This window comes from Periplaneta americana, chromosome 6 (assembly GCF_040183065.1).
Source record: "Periplaneta americana isolate PAMFEO1 chromosome 6, P.americana_PAMFEO1_priV1, whole genome shotgun sequence".
NCBI classification, from domain to species: Eukaryota; Metazoa; Arthropoda; class Insecta; order Blattodea; family Blattidae; genus Periplaneta; species Periplaneta americana.
Window position 1 is genome coordinate 9,215,001 of NC_091122.1, and position 18,134 is coordinate 9,233,134.

At 36.2% G+C, this 18,134-nt stretch overlaps 1 protein-coding gene across 4 annotated transcripts in view; it reads right to left on the minus strand.

Annotated features, from left to right (window-relative positions):
• mys (position-specific antigen beta subunit myospheroid) overlaps positions 1-18,134 on the minus strand; it is a 137,035-nt gene that overhangs the window by 2,540 nt on the left and 116,361 nt on the right. For all 4 annotated transcript variants that reach the window (XM_069827428.1, XM_069827429.1, XM_069827430.1 and 1 more), the window contains exons 6-14: positions 17,905-18,075; positions 16,809-17,072; positions 14,886-15,176; positions 14,298-14,531; positions 11,488-11,769; positions 7,869-7,995; positions 5,983-6,129; positions 5,683-5,822; positions 1-2,531 (exon numbers count right to left, since the gene is read on the minus strand). The exon at positions 1-2,531 is cut by the window's left edge and continues 2,540 nt beyond it. In XM_069827428.1, the coding sequence (XP_069683529.1) occupies positions 2,466-2,531; positions 5,683-5,822; positions 5,983-6,129; positions 7,869-7,995; positions 11,488-11,769; positions 14,298-14,531; positions 14,886-15,176; positions 16,809-17,072; positions 17,905-18,075 (1,722 nt within the window). In that variant the 3' untranslated portion in view covers positions 1-2,465. The remainder of the gene's footprint in view (positions 2,532-5,682; positions 5,823-5,982; positions 6,130-7,868; positions 7,996-11,487; positions 11,770-14,297; positions 14,532-14,885; positions 15,177-16,808; positions 17,073-17,904; positions 18,076-18,134) is intronic.

The following is an 18,134-nucleotide window of genomic DNA, read 5'->3' on the forward strand; positions in this document are numbered from 1 at the left end:
TTTTTATAAGCCAAACTCCACACATTCTTCCAAAAAGTACTACAGGTATTTCAATCATATCATCTATGAGCCATTTCATATAAAATCTGAAGTTTTGAAAAGTAAAGTTTAGGATATTTTCATTATTCTAATATATAAATGTCATAATAATAAATAGTTAAACGGCTAATATGAAGTTAAAATCTTCACTGGTTTAACTGCAGTGATGGAGGAAATATTAGACGGGTTACCACGTAGGTTATTGTTAAGAATATTCTGAAAGTAATATGCTTTGTGGTATCAACACAAAAGCTGTGCCAATGCAATAATGAATATATATATTTCAAGTTTTTGTTTAGTTATTTAACGATTTTCACTTTGAGTGTGTATTAAAACTACTATGAAATAGAGAAATATTGATATTTTCGAATCAAGTATTTTTTCTATACAGTGAGATAAATAATAAATATATTGTTATCCTATCATGTAAAATTCCATAAAGAAAAATCGAAAAACTTGGGAATTATTAAATAAATAGTGTAAATGTTGTAGTTATTTCATTCAAAATATTCAATTTTTTTATATGAAATTAAAAAAAAAGTGCGATTTCCACAGTTGCCCCACAAGATAAGGCTTTAATAAGCCTCTTCAAACGCTTTCTAATGATACCTTAGAAATTTACTTATGACTATTCTTATGATCAGAAAAAAATTATGTCTGCTCAAATCAAAGAATTTTAACTCTTAATAGTATTAAACAATAACATATGGATATACAGGGTGTTTCAGAAATACTTTGGCAAACCTTGGGCACATGTTCCTCACAACAAAACAAGGAAAAAAGTTCACATAAACATATGTCCGAAAATCCTTAGTTTTTTAGTTATTAATGAAAGAACATAATGAAACATCTGTTAGATATTGTCAGCTTGGTACCAAGTGTTGCAACTTTAATCAATTCAGAAACTCATAACAATGAAAATTTACGTTCAACACGTTTCGAGGTACAATTCAACAACTTAACTTAAGTTTGTAACCATAATAATATTCATTTTGTTAGATAATCGAATGATGTTATCGATACAAGTCTGCTGATGCACCCATTGTATCCTAGATGGTTATGTGTTGCCATGGAGACTTCTTTACTACAGTCATTTGTCATGTTATGAGTTTCTGAATTGATTAAAGTTGCAACATTTGCTACGAAGCTGACAATATCTAACAGATGTTTCATTATGTTCTGTCATTAATAACTAAAAAACTAAGGATTTTCGGACATATGTTTGAACTTTTTTTCTTGCTTTGGTGTGAGGAACATGCCTCCAAGGTTTGTCAAAGTATTTCTGAAACACCCTGAATAATTTTGTGCACAATAAAATTCATGTATATGACACAGGAAGTTAAATATGACATTACGAATGAATTTGAAGTAGTTGATGTTTTTCATGGAATTACTCCAATTCTAATCTATATTTTCTGAGAAAAATATAAAAGACTAAGAATTTATGTATATATTCTTCTTCTTCTAAAGGCCTGTTTTGGGAATCTATCCCACCAGTTTCCTCATTGCCCAGTATAGTGCAGTGGAGATATTATTTTTATGTAAACAGAAGTGTTTATTTTCGTAAAAAAATCGCATAATGGAGTGACTGCCTGCCAATTTTCGTATCACTCTGTATAAAGAGCTAAAATGTACTTAATAACGAACATTCTGGACACATTCACAACTACAAACAACAACTCTCGTCACATTGAGATTGCACTGGCTTAAACATATATTAAACATCTTAATTAATCTTTTATAACAGAGAAATTAACAGGCTGTAACAATGACAGTGTTAGGTGACCTGAAGCACCTCTGTAGGACGAGAAACAGTCTGACAGCAAGTCAAGGAGCTGGAGAACGACAAGCTTTTGAAACTAGTTACAATGCAAGAGAAGCTGAAGACATGATGAACTCCGAAAGGCTAAAATAACTATCGGTACACTAATAAATTAAGATCATAAGCAGTACAGCAAAGTGAAATAGATTAAATGAAATATCGTTTACTTCATCTAATCATTTGCCACTTACACGAGTTTCCTGCCCTACAGTGATATAGAAAGGAGATTGATATGTTGTGCCCATCATTCACATTGGAGGATTTTCCTGAGCAATGGGACATGCTCGCACCTTCCTAAGAGGGGCTGTAGAACTGACTAATACAGCAACGATCAGTCTAGACATACTGCAGACCAGCACCGAAGAACTGACAGAATCCCAGGACGGATAAGTGCACCACGGCAATGGAAACTATAATGCTAATGTGGAAAGTTTCAAACTACAACAGAATCTGCGCTACATAACAAAAAGTGACTACAACTCACTGTTCTCTACTGTCATTGTTACAGCCTGTAACTTGGATTCTGTTTCTTCTTGCTGCCCTTCAGTCAGTGGAGCTGCTGTTTGAAATCTTCAGACTTGACACAATCCCGCTGTGTCTGCAATCACTTCCCGGCATACGTCGGGTTCTTGAAAGTGGATGTGGCTTGTTTGTAGATTGGATTCTCACCCTGCAAAGACGAGCAGAATCATTTATTTTCAGGATTAAATTTCAATTCGAATTATAAACATTTTTTAACATTCAAAACCAATACAGTAAAATCCCTCGTAACCAGCAATACCAAAACAGCAGCACTTTTGGCTGGGTAAAAAAAAATGTTTAAATCTACCACATTGTCACAGTCTGGGCCGTCAGTTTGGCACAACAGGAAGTTCACACGAACTTTCGTTTTCAGTGAATATTCTAACCTAAAATTAGTGTATTATTTGTGTTTTGTGATGTGTTTTAATAAAGAAAATCACACAGATTTTATGTTTACAGTCAAGTTCTCACCTCATAGGGCTCAAATGAATCTGAAAGTAATTCGTAAGCTCTTGCCTAACTTTAACAACCTAACACTCCTTTATGTTGGGATGGACTTTTCCAAACGACTTCTGTTCCAGGAAATGAAGTAAAATCTTCTTCCTTCCTCCTTGTGTGTAAGAGAATTTTTTTATATTTTAAACAGCATTTTTGTACTTTTTTACCGCATTTCTGCATTTTAGTACTGATATCTTTATTTTAAATATATGCAAAATATCATAAACGCACTTTTCAGGCACAAACAATTTCGTTGATTTACAAGCAAAACACATTAAGTAAAAAATATTACTGTTGTGGAAAAGGCGTTTATAATGTACATAATGGATGTATATAAATTTACAGTAGAATGGCAAAACGAAGTAAAATAAAAGCCCTCGTAACCGGCACCCAAATAACCAGCAATATTAAAACAACGGCACTTTTGGCAGGGCCAAAAAAAAAAAAATGTTTAAATCTGCCACATTGCCACAGTCTGGGCTATCAGTTTTGCCACATTAGGAAGTTCACACGAACTTTCGTTTTCAGTGAATATTCGAACCTAAAATTAGTGTATTATTTATGTTGTGTGATATAAAGAAAATCACACAGTTTTTATGTTTATTTAGTTATGTTGCCACACTGGAAGTTCGCACGAGCTTCCATTTTCAGTGAATATTCCAACTTAACATTAGTGTATTATTTGTGTTATATGATGTGTTTTAATAAGGAAAATCCACATAGTTTTTATCTATAGTTATGTTCGGGCCGTCAGTGTTGCCACATTAGGAAGTTCACACGAACTTTCATTTTTAGTGAATATTCGAACCTAAAATTATAGTCCCGTCGCTCTAATTTCCGGCAGCCAATCGCGTTGCAGGTCGGCTACATTTAAATGTGTGCGTCTTGTGATTCACTGAGGAAGCCGTTATTCGTTTCTTAAGGCTCGATAAATACTTAATATAATCGCCCGCCATTTTGGCTCTTTCGTTGGCATTCACAGAAAGCACACGAGGATGTTATTTGCCGCTCAATTATTTGCTCAATTACAGTGCGTTTGATTTATTATCATAGGAGCTACGACATGATAATGTTTAACGGTGCGGCAAATAGATTCCTCGTATGGTAGCTCAGCAACGAAAGAACAAAAATGGCGAACAATACTACCTATCTAGACTTTATAGAGCCTTCACTTCCTAAGACATAAGCAAAGAGGAGGAGTCACGCCAGGAATAACAGCGTCGCGACTATAGTATATTATTTGTATTGTGTGATGTGTTTTAATAAGGAAAATCCACAGTTTTTATGTTTATTCAGTTATGAGCAAGTGACAGAGAAATAAACTTCACATGGCTGCTGTTTCAACATTTGGCACCATGAAATACGAACTTTTTTTTTTGTATACACCGGTATTTATTCAATTATCTGGCAAAATCTCGTATCCAGAGCTAGCCTGGTCCCTTTGGTGCCGGATAAGAGGGATTCTAGTGTATTTTAAAAAATAAGGTGAAAATATATCCCAAAATTCGAGTGCAATGTAACTTCAGGAACATTTTTGCAACAGTGAGTGGTCTTCGATGGTCCAATCAGGATCTTATACACATAAAAATTTGGTTAACTGTTGATCACTATAACCACAAATATATCTAGCTCTCTTTTTTTCCTTATCCCTGTCTCTTCTCTCTCTCTATCTATCACTTTTGTCTTTCTTCCTTCCCCCTCCCCTTTTATCTATGTCTACTTTATTCTCTCTCTCCCCCTTTCCCAACTCCTTTCTCATCTCCCTCTCCCTCTCTCTCTCTCTCTCTCTTTCTCTCTCTCTTGTTAAACGTCAAAAAGTAAGTTTCTATTTAAGGGTATATGTACGTGAACGATCACAAATATTTCAGAAAATGCAGGCTCTAAATTTCTAAAATGTTATAAGGAAATAAACTCACAATTGGACAAAAATCACAAGGTACCACAACAAGATTTATTAGAACTTAAATATCTGATAGAAGTATAACAAAGGTTACTAATAATATTTTTTAGAATTCATCTTTTACTTTAAATTAAATTTTCCAAAATTTTAAAATTTTCACAACTCCACAACCAATAGAGATAGAATTATGAAATTTTGTACACTGGTTTAACATGCATTTATGCGAAAGGTAGACTACAATAATGCCCATTTCTTTAAAAATAGAAAAATTAGGCCACAAAACATTATGTAAATTTTAATATATTTTATATAGGACAAATAAAAAATTAATAAAATTGTATTAAAATAAACAACTCTACATGTCTGAGAGTAGTCTACTTTTCAGAAATAAGTGTTTATTACACATGGGAAAAATATTAAAGATACCATAACAATGTTATGGTTACCAAATGATGTAACTGCAGAATTTTTTTTTTTCATACTTTGATATAACTGGTTTGCAAAATATTATTAGTAACCTTTTTTTTTTATACTTTTATCAGATATTTAAGTTCTAATAAGTCTTGTTGTGGTACCTTGTAATTTTTGTTCAATTGTGAGTTGATTCTCTTATAAAATTTTAGAAATTTAAAGCCTGAATTTTCTGATAATATTTGTGGTCATACAAATCTGGCTTTCAGGTAGTACCTCCCTGTAAAGCAGGTTTGAATAATTTCAAGGAAAAATTGTTCCGGGTCCCGGGATCGATACCCGGCCCCGGAACAATTTTTCCTTGAAATTATTCAATATTTGTGGTCGTTCACGTACATATACCTTTAAATCTAAAAACTCCTTAATTTGTTATAATGACTATACTTTCTCCACATAATAACAGTACGGAGAGAGAAATGATGAAACGCACTGTATCCCACTTGGCCATCATTCGCTCCTTCTCGAACTTGGCGAATTCCCGGCGGTCATGAATGGTGGTGAGAAGCTTCCATAACAGCAGAAGTGCCAACCCGATGAGCACAATGGCACCGATCACTCCCAGCACAATTCCTGCAAACAAGGCATACCGACAGTTGTAACATACAATTCAACGAGTTTACGAAAATTCGACAGTTGGCAAAAATAGCCGAACTAGGCTCCTATTAATAACTTAATAATAAAATAATAAAAGGAAAAAGACAAAATAACAATATTCCAAACAAAAACTTACCAAGAACAAAGATTTCCGGAGGACACTTCCTCTCCTCCCCAGCTCTCACTATAAGTGTGTTATTTTCTGAATAAGTGTACACGTACAAGAAAAGGCAGCCATCTTCATCTTGGTATGAGCACAGCACTTCTCCAGCTTCAATGTCAGCTGGAAACACATGAGACATTACGTCACATCGAAAGATAAATTTTCATTTTGTTTTAAAGCTCAAATTTTCTTCCCCAAGAGTGGTCTAAATGTCAATAGATGACAGTCCAAGTCTGGACTCACAAATTAATTTCTGTAGCTAAGCAGAAAAATTTCATTTTATTTCTGAGCATGGCAAAGGAGTTCTATGGGAGCACTGAAAGGAATCAAAATTATAATAATAATAATCCGTGGCGCTACAGCCCGTGAAGGGCCTAGACCGACCAGCCGGCTGCTGGCCTCACGCCCACATGTCGAAGCAGAGGTGGACGATCATTCAACCAGAATGGAGGTATCGTGTGGTTAGCACGATGATCCCCCCAGCCGTTATAGCTGGCATTCGCAACTGGATTTCACTACCTATCGTAGCTCCCCAAATGCATCACGATGCTGGGTGGGCACCGGTCCCATACACTGGCCGAAATTTCATGAGAAAATTTCTTCCCCCATGAGGACTCGAACCAGTGCGCATTCCGTAACGCGAGTCCTAGGCAGGATGCCTTAGACCACGACACCACGGCGCGGGACATTAAAATTATGAACCATGGTAAAATAGTGACACACCAGACAGCCAATGATAAAAATAAGTTTTTTTTTTATGCTACCAGATTTGGACATTTCTAGTCTTCTCGTCTGGCAGACATGTAACTCACCCACCCCCCGAAGATCCTAACACCCTGTATAGTGCATTATGAAGGTACATCAAACAGAAAGCTGCTCAAAATCATTATTTTGGGGTTTCCACAACGAGATCTCAATCTCTATACAGCTGTTTTCTAAGGGTTGGGGACAACTTGCCACAGAAAATTGGCCACAGAGGTAACTTGTCACATAATTGAAATTCATATCAAAGACAATTCGCCACATAATTGAAATTCGTATCAAAGACAATTAGCCACACATTAAAATTCAAGGCAATACTCAAATTCGCAGCAATTTATAATATATTTCTATGGTAACACAAGACAAATCCAGAAGCTGTAAACTAATTCGGAACTATGGCGGAAGAAATTCGCTTCACAAAATCAGAAAGAGGCTCTGACAAATTAATATATAAAGCGCATCCTTCCTTGTATCACGTGCTGGAGCAACTGCAGTTGGAAGTGGACAGATGCATAGAGAGATTGGAAGGTGGTCATTCTCCTACCAAAAAGAAGCGGAAGTATATCGACATGGACAGACGAATATCACGTATAGTTGAAGAATACTCCGGTACAAGGTAGAAGGCACCGTCATCTGGTACTTGAGAGCTGTAGGCCACAACCTAGCAGGACATTTTTGAAGCCAAATTTACATGTACACAGCAATTCACATACTTAGTGGAATTTACAATTATTAATCTCTGTATCCATTCGCACATTATAGAGCTTCTGGAAGTCATGGATTTATCTTTGTACCTCAGTGTGGCAAATTGTCTATTTGTGGCGAATTGTCTGTGATGAATTGTCCTTATTACCAATTTTCTGTGGCCAATTGTCAGGAACCGGTTTGCTAAAGGTACAGTGACATGATTCTCAACTCGGCCCTTCTTAGGAGATCAAGACCAGTTCAATCATCTTTTTCAGGTTTTTAATTATCATCTTTACCATTTCTGTAGTTAAAATTGCATGTACATTTTTGAGATTCGACTGTATCTTACACAATAAAGCAGCTTTAAAGATGAAAAGTGCATACTGCACAAAATCCAAATGAAGGCTCACCTTCCACAACATCCACAGAGATTGGCACGAAGGGGCATTTCTCGCACTCCTCCTTGGTGAGAGGTCCTGTCTGGTACATGAGGCACTGCACACAGTTCTTGAAGTCAGGGCAGCGTCCAGCACTTGTCTACACAGGACACAATCAAAGTTACAGTGGCTGTACACAATTTCACGTTTTACTACAAATGGAACACATTCTGAGAGCTTTATTCTAACAATGGGGAACATGCACTATATTATTTTATTCTTTAATATAATTTATAACCGTTAATTAGAAAGGAATGGTCAAAGTTGTCGTCGTCGTCATCGTCATTATCATCATTCTGAGCTTTCTCAATTCTAGACAGTGTTTGTTTTAGCACATAAAATAATTGTCAGCTGTTTTAACAGTTATTCTACAGAATGGTAATTCAATATTTGTAGAAGACTTATTTTACTTCCATTCTCAGGCCGTGTCTCAAAGCTCAAGTCTATACTACATGCTAATAACTAGCAACTAGCTGACTTGTAAACTACACACTGGAGAGCTTTGAACATGTATGCTGGAATCACGGCCTGCTTCACAGACTATTTCTCTAAAAACTATGACATCACAGTATAGCACTAAATTAAGAAGGCAGTGTCCTAATGCAGTTTAATTACGAGTTATCAACTGTTATTTTTTGGAAATTCGATTTCTTTGTTTATAAACAGTTTTCGAGTAAACAGTTCAAGAAATTTAATTCTCAGGTTTATGAACTGAATGGTAATTTCCTGAGACGCTAGAAAAGAAACATAGAAAGATGTAGAATTGTAAAAGATGTTCAAAAGATATGTATGAATATTACGTTTGGCTGTCAACAATCGAAATAAATGTGGAAAAGGTAAGAGCCTGAAATATTACAATATTAAAAAAATGTAACGCAGACACCAACAATGTCTAACAATGTTTTAAGTCAACGTGTTATTCTACATTGGACTCGCATTTTATTTCCAAATCATCATCAGATTTTATAACCCCAATTGTTAATGAGGTATCCATGTTGGTTTAGTATACAAGTCAACAATCAAGCAAACATTTTCGTTTACTAGCTACTACGGACTTGATTGCTATTCACTACATAGTTTTGGATCGTAACTTCTGATGTCACATCCGGCTATTTAGTCAACAATGTAGTTCACTTCAGCTGAAAATGTAGCTTTGAGACATGGCCTTAGTATACGTTTTATCCAATTTTGCTGTTTTTTTTTATAAAGTAAATTTAATTTCTATAAAATTTCATTTTCTTTATCATGCGATAATGACTTCTATAAAAAAATGATTTATTTCATATGACCAGTGATTATTATGAAAATACAAAATATAAAATAATAGTATCAGTAATAAAAATATCTCTTAAATAGAGTTTCCTTTATTTCAAATAATCGAGTTATTCAAGTAAAATAATACATGTAATAAAAAGTAAATTTTGCTCTTGCATGTTCTGTTTAGGATTTTATTCTGAAAAAGAGGTTTTCCACTAAAATAGGCAATAAGACCACTACAAAATTGAAATCTATGTATCCTCTAGACTTGAAACAAATCTACAGACACATTATTACGACATGAGGCGGGTTACTGGCAGCTGCTCCCTGTGTGGTCTGTGATGCACTGGCTGTTAGAGGTGCGGTGTAGTAGATCCTCAGTCGCCATATGGCATTCGCTGTAGTCACAAGTCACGTTACAAAAGTCTAGATTCTTCAAGTGTACAAAGTTAGTGTATAAAGTTTAGAATTTAGTGATTATTGTGTATTTAGGTAATGCCTACCAACAAATTCTCATTACGTGAACGTATGTATATGTACAATATATTATGTACATAAAGGTCAGAAGGTCGTGTGCAAAAACAAGAGGTAAATTTCGAATGAAGTTTCCAAACAGACCTGTGCCTTCTGCCAAAACAATCAGAAGACTCGCTAAAAGATTTAAAGAAACAGGCTCGGTGAACAATCGAAAATAAACAGAAAACGTAATGTACTTACAGAAGCAAAATTAGATGAGAAGAAATCGAGGTTATCAATGATGTAGAACAGAGTTTGCTAGAAGATATCAGATGTGTGTGGCGGTAGATGAGGGCAATTTTCAGCAATGACTGTGAGCATGGTAAGTCCAAATTATAGTAGTACTGTTATGTATTGTAGAAGTGCCAGAGAAATGATTACGCACTCGCCAGAAGCCATACTATTTATAGAACAAATCTATATTTAAAGATTCTAAATCCATTGCACTTATCTGCCAAAATCGTAAAAAATTAATAATAATCATAAAACAAAAAATTATTCCAAATATCTGGTTCTCTCGTACTAAGATATAAAGTTTATTATAGATAGAAACTAAAGTTGGGCAGCACGATTCTTTTTCAGAAGTCGATTCCAACGATTCAATCATACATTACGAATCGATTCTAACGATTCGTTCACGATTCTTCTCAGTCTGCGATTCCAACTATTCTTTTGAATCATCAACGAGTTCACGATTCTTCCTACTCTGCGATTCCAACGATTCGTCAACGAACGACTTAGAGGACACTCTTTTGCAAACCACACGTAGAACAAAAACGTTCTACATCTCTCGCATAGATGGCATAAGAGGCGAGACATTGGATTGTCTCTTTCTCATTGGCTGGAACCATTCAGCATGACCTCCATTAGTCTACAAAATTACCCAAGATAATGTTTCTAAATTATAATTTATCAACTGAACCTTATTACGAAGTACATTTTTTGCATTACATCTCTATTTAACTATGCATCAGGTTTGTATTCATTATTTTCCATACTTAACAAATGCAGTATTTTGATTTCACTCTCGCTCGGGAGCATTCGACACGGTTCGGAAATGTCCGCTGACAGGTTACATCAAACAAGTAAATAGAATCGTGGGTTACGATACCATGCCGATTCGTTACTATTTTTTTTAACGACGATTCGTTACGATTCTTTTGAACGACGATTCGTTGATACCACGAATCGATTCTTACGATTCTTTATTATTAGTCGTTCGAATGAATGATTCGTTCAAGAATCGACCCAACTCTAATAGAAACCGACCTGGCTCTCGCCGGTCTGAACTCAGATCATGTAAGATTTTAAAGGTCGAACAGACCTAAACAAATTGAAATTCTACACCCAAATTAAATCTTAATCCAACATCGAGGTCGCAAACCCATTTATCAATAAGAACTCTCAAAAAAGATTACGCTGTTATCCCTAAGGTAATTTAATCTTATAATCAACAAAATTGGATCAACTATCCATAAATAAATGTATATTACAAAAAAAAAAGTGAATTAATTCTTCCTATCAAGTGGGCCACAAATCATCTGCCATTTTCTCGCATCACATCATAAAATAATGTCTTTGTATCTGTATAAAGGCTATTAATGCACACACAGGAACAAGTAAAAGGGGAAAATTACGACTCGAATTACGAGACTGTATCATTTTTCCCTCTAAAAGAACTAGCTTGCACTGGAAAATACAATCCATGCATGTTATTCATAATTTTCAACTGCAAAGGCTAATAATTATTACTCTGATCCATCTACAGGGTGATCATGAAGATGCCATTACTTAAGACAGACAATGTGTGTGTACTTACTGGGTGCTTCTCGCAGAACTTGCCGGTGTACCGTCCATCATTGACCTCATAGCACTCACAAAAGCCACACTTGCACTCTCCATTGCCCGAGCAGACATCCCCGCCTCCTGGTGGAATGCAAGAGAGGTTCGATGTGCGGCAGTCACAAGCATCGCCAGTCCAGTTTCCATTGCAGTGGCACTTGCCGCACACGCACGTGCCGTGGTCTGGCCCTCCGCACAGCTCTCCGTTAGCGTAATCACATGAGAAGTTGTCACACTCACAGTACGGCCCAGATATCACCTGCGAGGTAAAGGGAAAAGCTTCACTCCAGCACATCTCCGAAACAGCGTGCCACTCTATACGAGACATGGCTAACGAGAAAGACAGGCTATGGCACGAATTGGAGTCAAATGCTTATCTTGGTCTAGTCATGGCCATCCTGACAATCACCTAATATAAATACATGTTCAAAGTTATAAAAAACAAAGGAATTGCTACATTAAACTCATGTTAAACATGTATTTACATATAAACTTGTTCAATGTTGGTCATGTTAAGACTAAGAATGTGACATTACACCGTAGCCTGTCTTTCTTCTTAGCCACAATACGACATCTTGTACTAAGCTTTACAATTGAGGACTGTTTTTGCAAAACTTGCTAACTGCAAAATTTGCAAAATTGAGATTTTGATGGATTCGTTAACATAAGGCAGGCCTCTACATGATGTTCAAGGCATCTTAGTAAAATTGGGTTATTTCTCTTCATTGTAGTGTGTCAAAGTGTGATCGTTTTTTCAAAACTTGCTTTCTGCTATAAGTGAGAGATACAGCAAAACTTGCTTACTATAGTGCTTTGTCTCTCCTGTAAAATTTAGTTTTTTCAGTTAGCAAGTTTTGCAAAAATGGTCCTCAATTACTCATACCACTTATGCTTAAATTATTGTATGATAACTTTACTTTTGTGGTTATAAAAAAAAAAATGAAACTTGCACGAGAATTTCTTGCGCCCAAAAACATAACAGAACACAACATTATGAGTGTTAGTGTGGCATATTTACTGCAAAAAAGTAAAGAAAGAAATAGGTATTTTCAATGAACATTGATTAGACTCAGACACAATTTTCATGTTGATATAGCAAAGAAAACGAAAACGTGATTTTTTTTTATCCCTGCACTGATATAATTTGCATAGCTTCTGCTGCCCGTATGCCACTTTTCTTTCAAGTTAGGCTACGGCGTAAGTCAGTGCTTAAAAACCTACCATCTAATACTAATTGTGTATTTATGGTTTGGATGTGAGCGTGATCCCAAAACTCCCCCAGTCCATTTGGCCAATTTTATGATTTACATATGAACACGCTTTGGGATCACAATCGTCAATTTTGATAATAAAATTTTACACCATTATAATATAGAAATAATAAATAATAATGTAATATAAGTGTTAGAGTGACAAAGTCTAGAACTAAAAAGGAACATGATCATAATTTTTTCAGATATAAATGGGACTGGTGTCTCCATCAGTTTGCACTCTCTCTGTACCATTTTCTTCTTCAAACAAGTTCATAGAACTTAGCATATCATAGCCTAACATTGTAAATATTTTAAGAGTATATGGTATGATATACATTTTGTCACAGTATTTCCATTACATGTAATGGTGGACCTTATACTTCTCGTATATGGTACCACCATTAACTATTAATTTTCTCAATCCAGGAGTTCCTCATACTTCATACACAGTAAAACAGTGTCCAGCACAATAATTAATGTACCCTAATACTGACCTAACCCAATCTATGCTACCATTTCATACTGCACTGCCACTTCTGAAAAGAGCTCTAGTAGATAAGTTCTCAGTCAATAAATTAGTATTAAATTGTAACAAAACTAACATAATTCAATTTAAATCCTGTCCAAATTCAACCTCGCAAACTTCTAGCGCAATAATTAACAATAGATCCCTATTAGAAACAACAACAACCAAATTTCTTGGCTTAAAAATCGATAATGTGTTAAATTGGAAAAATCATATTAAAGAAATTACCCCCAAACTAAATTCAGCATGTTTTGCTATTAGATCTATGCAAAAGATAGTAAATATCAATACCTTAAAAACAATATACTTTGCATACTTCCACTCGATAATAAATTTTGGAATAATATTCTGGGGAAATTCCACAGACAGTAACAATATATTCCTATTACAAAAAAGAGTAATTAGAATAATAGTAGGTGCCAAATCTAGGGAATCTTGTAGGACTATTTTCAAAAAACTACAAATAATGCCAATGTCTTGTCAGTATATCTTTTCATTAATAATCTTCCTCTTAAGTAATCGTGAAAACTTTGTAACTAATTCAACAGTTCATAGCATAAATACACGTCAAAAAAATGACTTTCATACTCCATCCGCAGTCTATCGTGCTATCAAAAAGGAGTGCGTTATATGGCAGTAAACATTTTTAATAGCCTCCCTATCGATATAAAAAATGAAACTCAAAACATAAGATTATTTAGGGCCAAATTAAAGAAGTACCTAATTTCTCACGCCTTCTATTCTGTAGGTGAATTCATGACATTCAATAACGCTTCATGAAATTGATACTAAAACTTTGTGTTGTACTAGTAGACTATATTGTAAATCTCGTCTGTATATATTTCATCTAGACTGTGACTATAAATTAAGACTTTATAATAGTATTAAGTTTTTTGACTTGTTCCATATTCTAGCTGTGCAGCAATGTATGAATACCATGGAATGTTAATAAATACAATACAATACAATACAAAGTGGAAGTGTTGGCTATTTTAGCCTCTTCCTTACCTCTAGAGGATTCTCCCTGGTCTCACATTCACAGATGCCGCACACGCAGCTGCCTCGCCCCGAGCAGTCCACCAGTGTTGTGTTGTCCGGTCGGCAGCCCAGCTCGAACTCCGGCTTGTGTTTCGTCTCACTGCCGCACTCACAGGCACGACCGAAATGCGTGCTGTCACACTCGCAGATGCCACACTTCAACGTGCCGTGGTACGAGCACTCCTCTGCTCGCTCCTTGTACCACTGCAACCAGCACAGCTTTATTACAACTAAACACATCTATAATTTTAAAGCCTACTTCTATAGTCAATATAAGATCAGTAGTTACCTATGTCTGTGAAACATGAAACCTTAAAGACACTGAATACTTACTTACAAATGGCTTTTAAGGAACCCGAAGGTTCATTGCCGCCCTCATATAAGCCCACCATCGGTCCTTATCCTGAGCAAGATTAATCCAGTCCCTACCATCATATCCCACCTCCCTCAAATCCAAGACGTAGGTCTTGGCCTCCAAAAAAGGTCCTTTTCCCTCCGGCCTCCCAACTAACACTCTATATGCATTTCTGGATTACAGGAATGAACAGTGTTACTCACAGCATCTCCTCGTTTCTCGCAGGGACAGCTACACAACATCTCCAGGTCCACAATGAGGGATTCGTTAATTCCAACAGGATAGATTTTGAATATCTGCTTCCATTTTTCAGGATCTGACGGACAGTTTGTGACCTCAACTTCTGCCTCGAAATTGACCACATCGCCAACTTTGAGGCCATCGCACTTGTTGGTCTGGACAGCTGGGCCGCCCCCTTTGCAGGCTGAGTAGTATGTCACTTTGACGGAGTCGGAAGTCGCGTTGTCCTTCATCTCAACAGACGAGGAAATTTTCTGCGGAAACAAAATTCAGAAACAATCATATTTCAGAAAATCGGAATTCCAACAATACACAATTCACAACGAAAGAAGTGAGCTTTCTTTTATATTTTGTGGTTTAAAAAACTTTGTAAAACAAATTATTTAGAAGTGTTATTCTGAATATGAGAGAAAGGAATGACTAATGGTTTATTCAGAATAAGTATACTTTGGACTTCTTGCACTGCAAAAGACGAAATGATTTCAGGTTTCGAAAGTAAGTTAGTTTTACCCACAACTTTTCAATATATTAACGAATGAAATAACTAAATAAGTTTCACAACCATACAGAACAATCAATAATATAACTGTTTTATAAATTCTAACCTTCGGCATTTTTGAGAGCAGACTGGATGACAAAAGCTTCTCAACCGAATAATAACAGGCATTTTCCATATTTATTCTGCGTTTAATTTCCTCTCGAGTGTCATTTATTTGTTACTGTTGCTCCAAGATATTTGAATTTTTCTACCTCTTCAAAGGGTAAATTTCCAACTTTTATATTTCCATTTCGTTATTTCATACCATGTTCATCCTCCTCCAGTCCTGACACTGAATTGCTAGCTATTGCTGCTGCTCTTCAGTGTGTTACTCAAATTTCTGAAAAATCTATTTGCATACTTACCGATTCCAAGGGGGCTATATTTAATATAATTAAATATGTACCAAACCTATATGCACATAGAATTATTCCAATTCAAGAACTAAGTAAACTAAAAGAACTCCAAAAGGAAATAACATTTCAATGGATATCTAGTCATTGTGGTATATCTGAAAATGAGAAAGTCGATAATATTGCAAAACAGGCAACATATTTGCAACCAAGACCTCTTCAAGTGATATCTCTATCCAGTGCTTTTGCTTCAGTAAAGTCTCATTTTATAAACCTATGGATCAACAATTGGCTCTCTTCTGACAAAGGAAAAATTTTACAGTCTGTACAAAAGAAACCAAATGACTTGGAAATGTACAAAAACTTGCCCAGTCATGTTCAAACATTTTTAACAAGAGCCAGAACAGGTCACTCAATTGTACCTACACCGATTTCACATTTCTGATAATCCTACTTGTCTGTGGTGTAATAATCATGATGAAGATCAGGAACACATTCTTCTATACTGTCCATCCATAAACCACAAAAGAAGTAAATTAAAATCATCAGTACCAGTTGCAGAAGACACAGCCCTGCAGTATATATTGACTACACCCCACCTCTGGCTACTAGTAACAGGCATCTATAATGAACACCAATCAAAATACCCCTCATTCCTCGTGAAAAACAACAACCGAATAGACTACAGTGGACTATAGTGGACTTTATGTTGTCAGCAAACAGCTGGATACATTAAGAAGATTGATTGATATTTCCATTTCGTACTATGTTCTGGTCACGACACATAACCATATGCTTCGTCTTTTCCAAACCAATCTCTTTACTTGCTTCAAGTAAAATTCCCGTGTTTTCCCTAATACTTTGTGGATTTTCTCCTAACATATTAACGTCATCCGCATAGCCAAGCAGCTGATGTAACCTGCCTGCTAAAATGACTATGAACTGAAAATAAATTTTCTCCATTTTGTAGAAAGAATTTGAATAATTTTACTCACATCGTACTGTTCTCGAACAAGGTCCACAACGTTAGACGAATCGTTAGACAGCATCCCTGAGGAGGCTCCTTCCACGTGATCTTTCAGACGTTCGTACACTCCAATCTGCTCGGATGTCACGGCAAAGATCACGTTGATAGCATTCTGGCGAACCTTCAGGTTCACTTGGGAGATTGACGGATAGTCTTGGAATGTTGAGTGAGTGTACTCCCCATAATCGTTCAGGTGACACTCCCCGTCATTGGGCTTCACAATACCACCGAGCTGCAATCAGACACATCACATGTCACTTCTGCACTTTTGGGTGGGACACACGACCCTTGCTTTCTGCAATTCAACCTATTGTTTCAACAACATCAGAAAACAAAAGAGTGAAAGAAATCTATACTTATTTACTTACTGGCTTTTAAGGAACCCGAAGGTTCATTGCCGCCCTCACATAAGCCCGCCATTGGTCCCTATCCTGAGCAAGATTAATCCAGTCTCTATCATCATATCCCACCTCCCTCAAATCCATTTTAATATTATTTTCCCATTTACGTCTCGACCTCCTCAAAGGTCTTTTTTCCCTCCGGCCACCCAACTAACACTCTATATGCATTTCTGGATTCGCCCATACGTGCTACATGCCCTGCCCATCTCAAACGTCTGGATTTTATGTTCCTAATTATGTCAGGTGAAGAATACAATGCGTGCAGTTCTGTGTTGTGTAATTTTATCCATTCTCCTATAACTTCATCCCTCTTAGCCCCAAATATTTTCCTAAGCACCTTATTCTCAAACACCCTTAACCTATGTTCCTCTCTCAAAGTGAGAGTCCAAGTTTCACAAACATACAGAACAACCGGTAATGTAACTGTTTTATAAATTCTAACTTTCAGATTTTTTGACAGCAGACTGGATGATAAGAGCTTCTCAACTGAATAATAACAGGCATTTCCCATATTTATTCTGCGTTTAATTTCCTCCCGAGTGTCATTTATATTTGTTACTGTTGCTCCAAGATATTTGAATTTTTCCACCTCTTCAAAAGAAAAATTTATTTATGTATGTGTAGCAATGATACAGAGTATTAAATGAGCATGATTCTGCCTACCTTGCCATCTCCAGCGTAGTGGAAACCCGCATCAGTCGAGAAGACCAGCAGTCTTCTGGCTTTCTCTCTCCAGCCGATCTGTTCTCTACAGACTACAGCTTGCATGATGGCGTCAAAACCTCCCTCAGGGGCGTCCAAATTTCCGGACACTGCTGCCTTTTTCACTTGCACCTGAGGCATGGGGAAAGATTACATTGCAACATCAAAACCACAGAATTTTATGATATTTA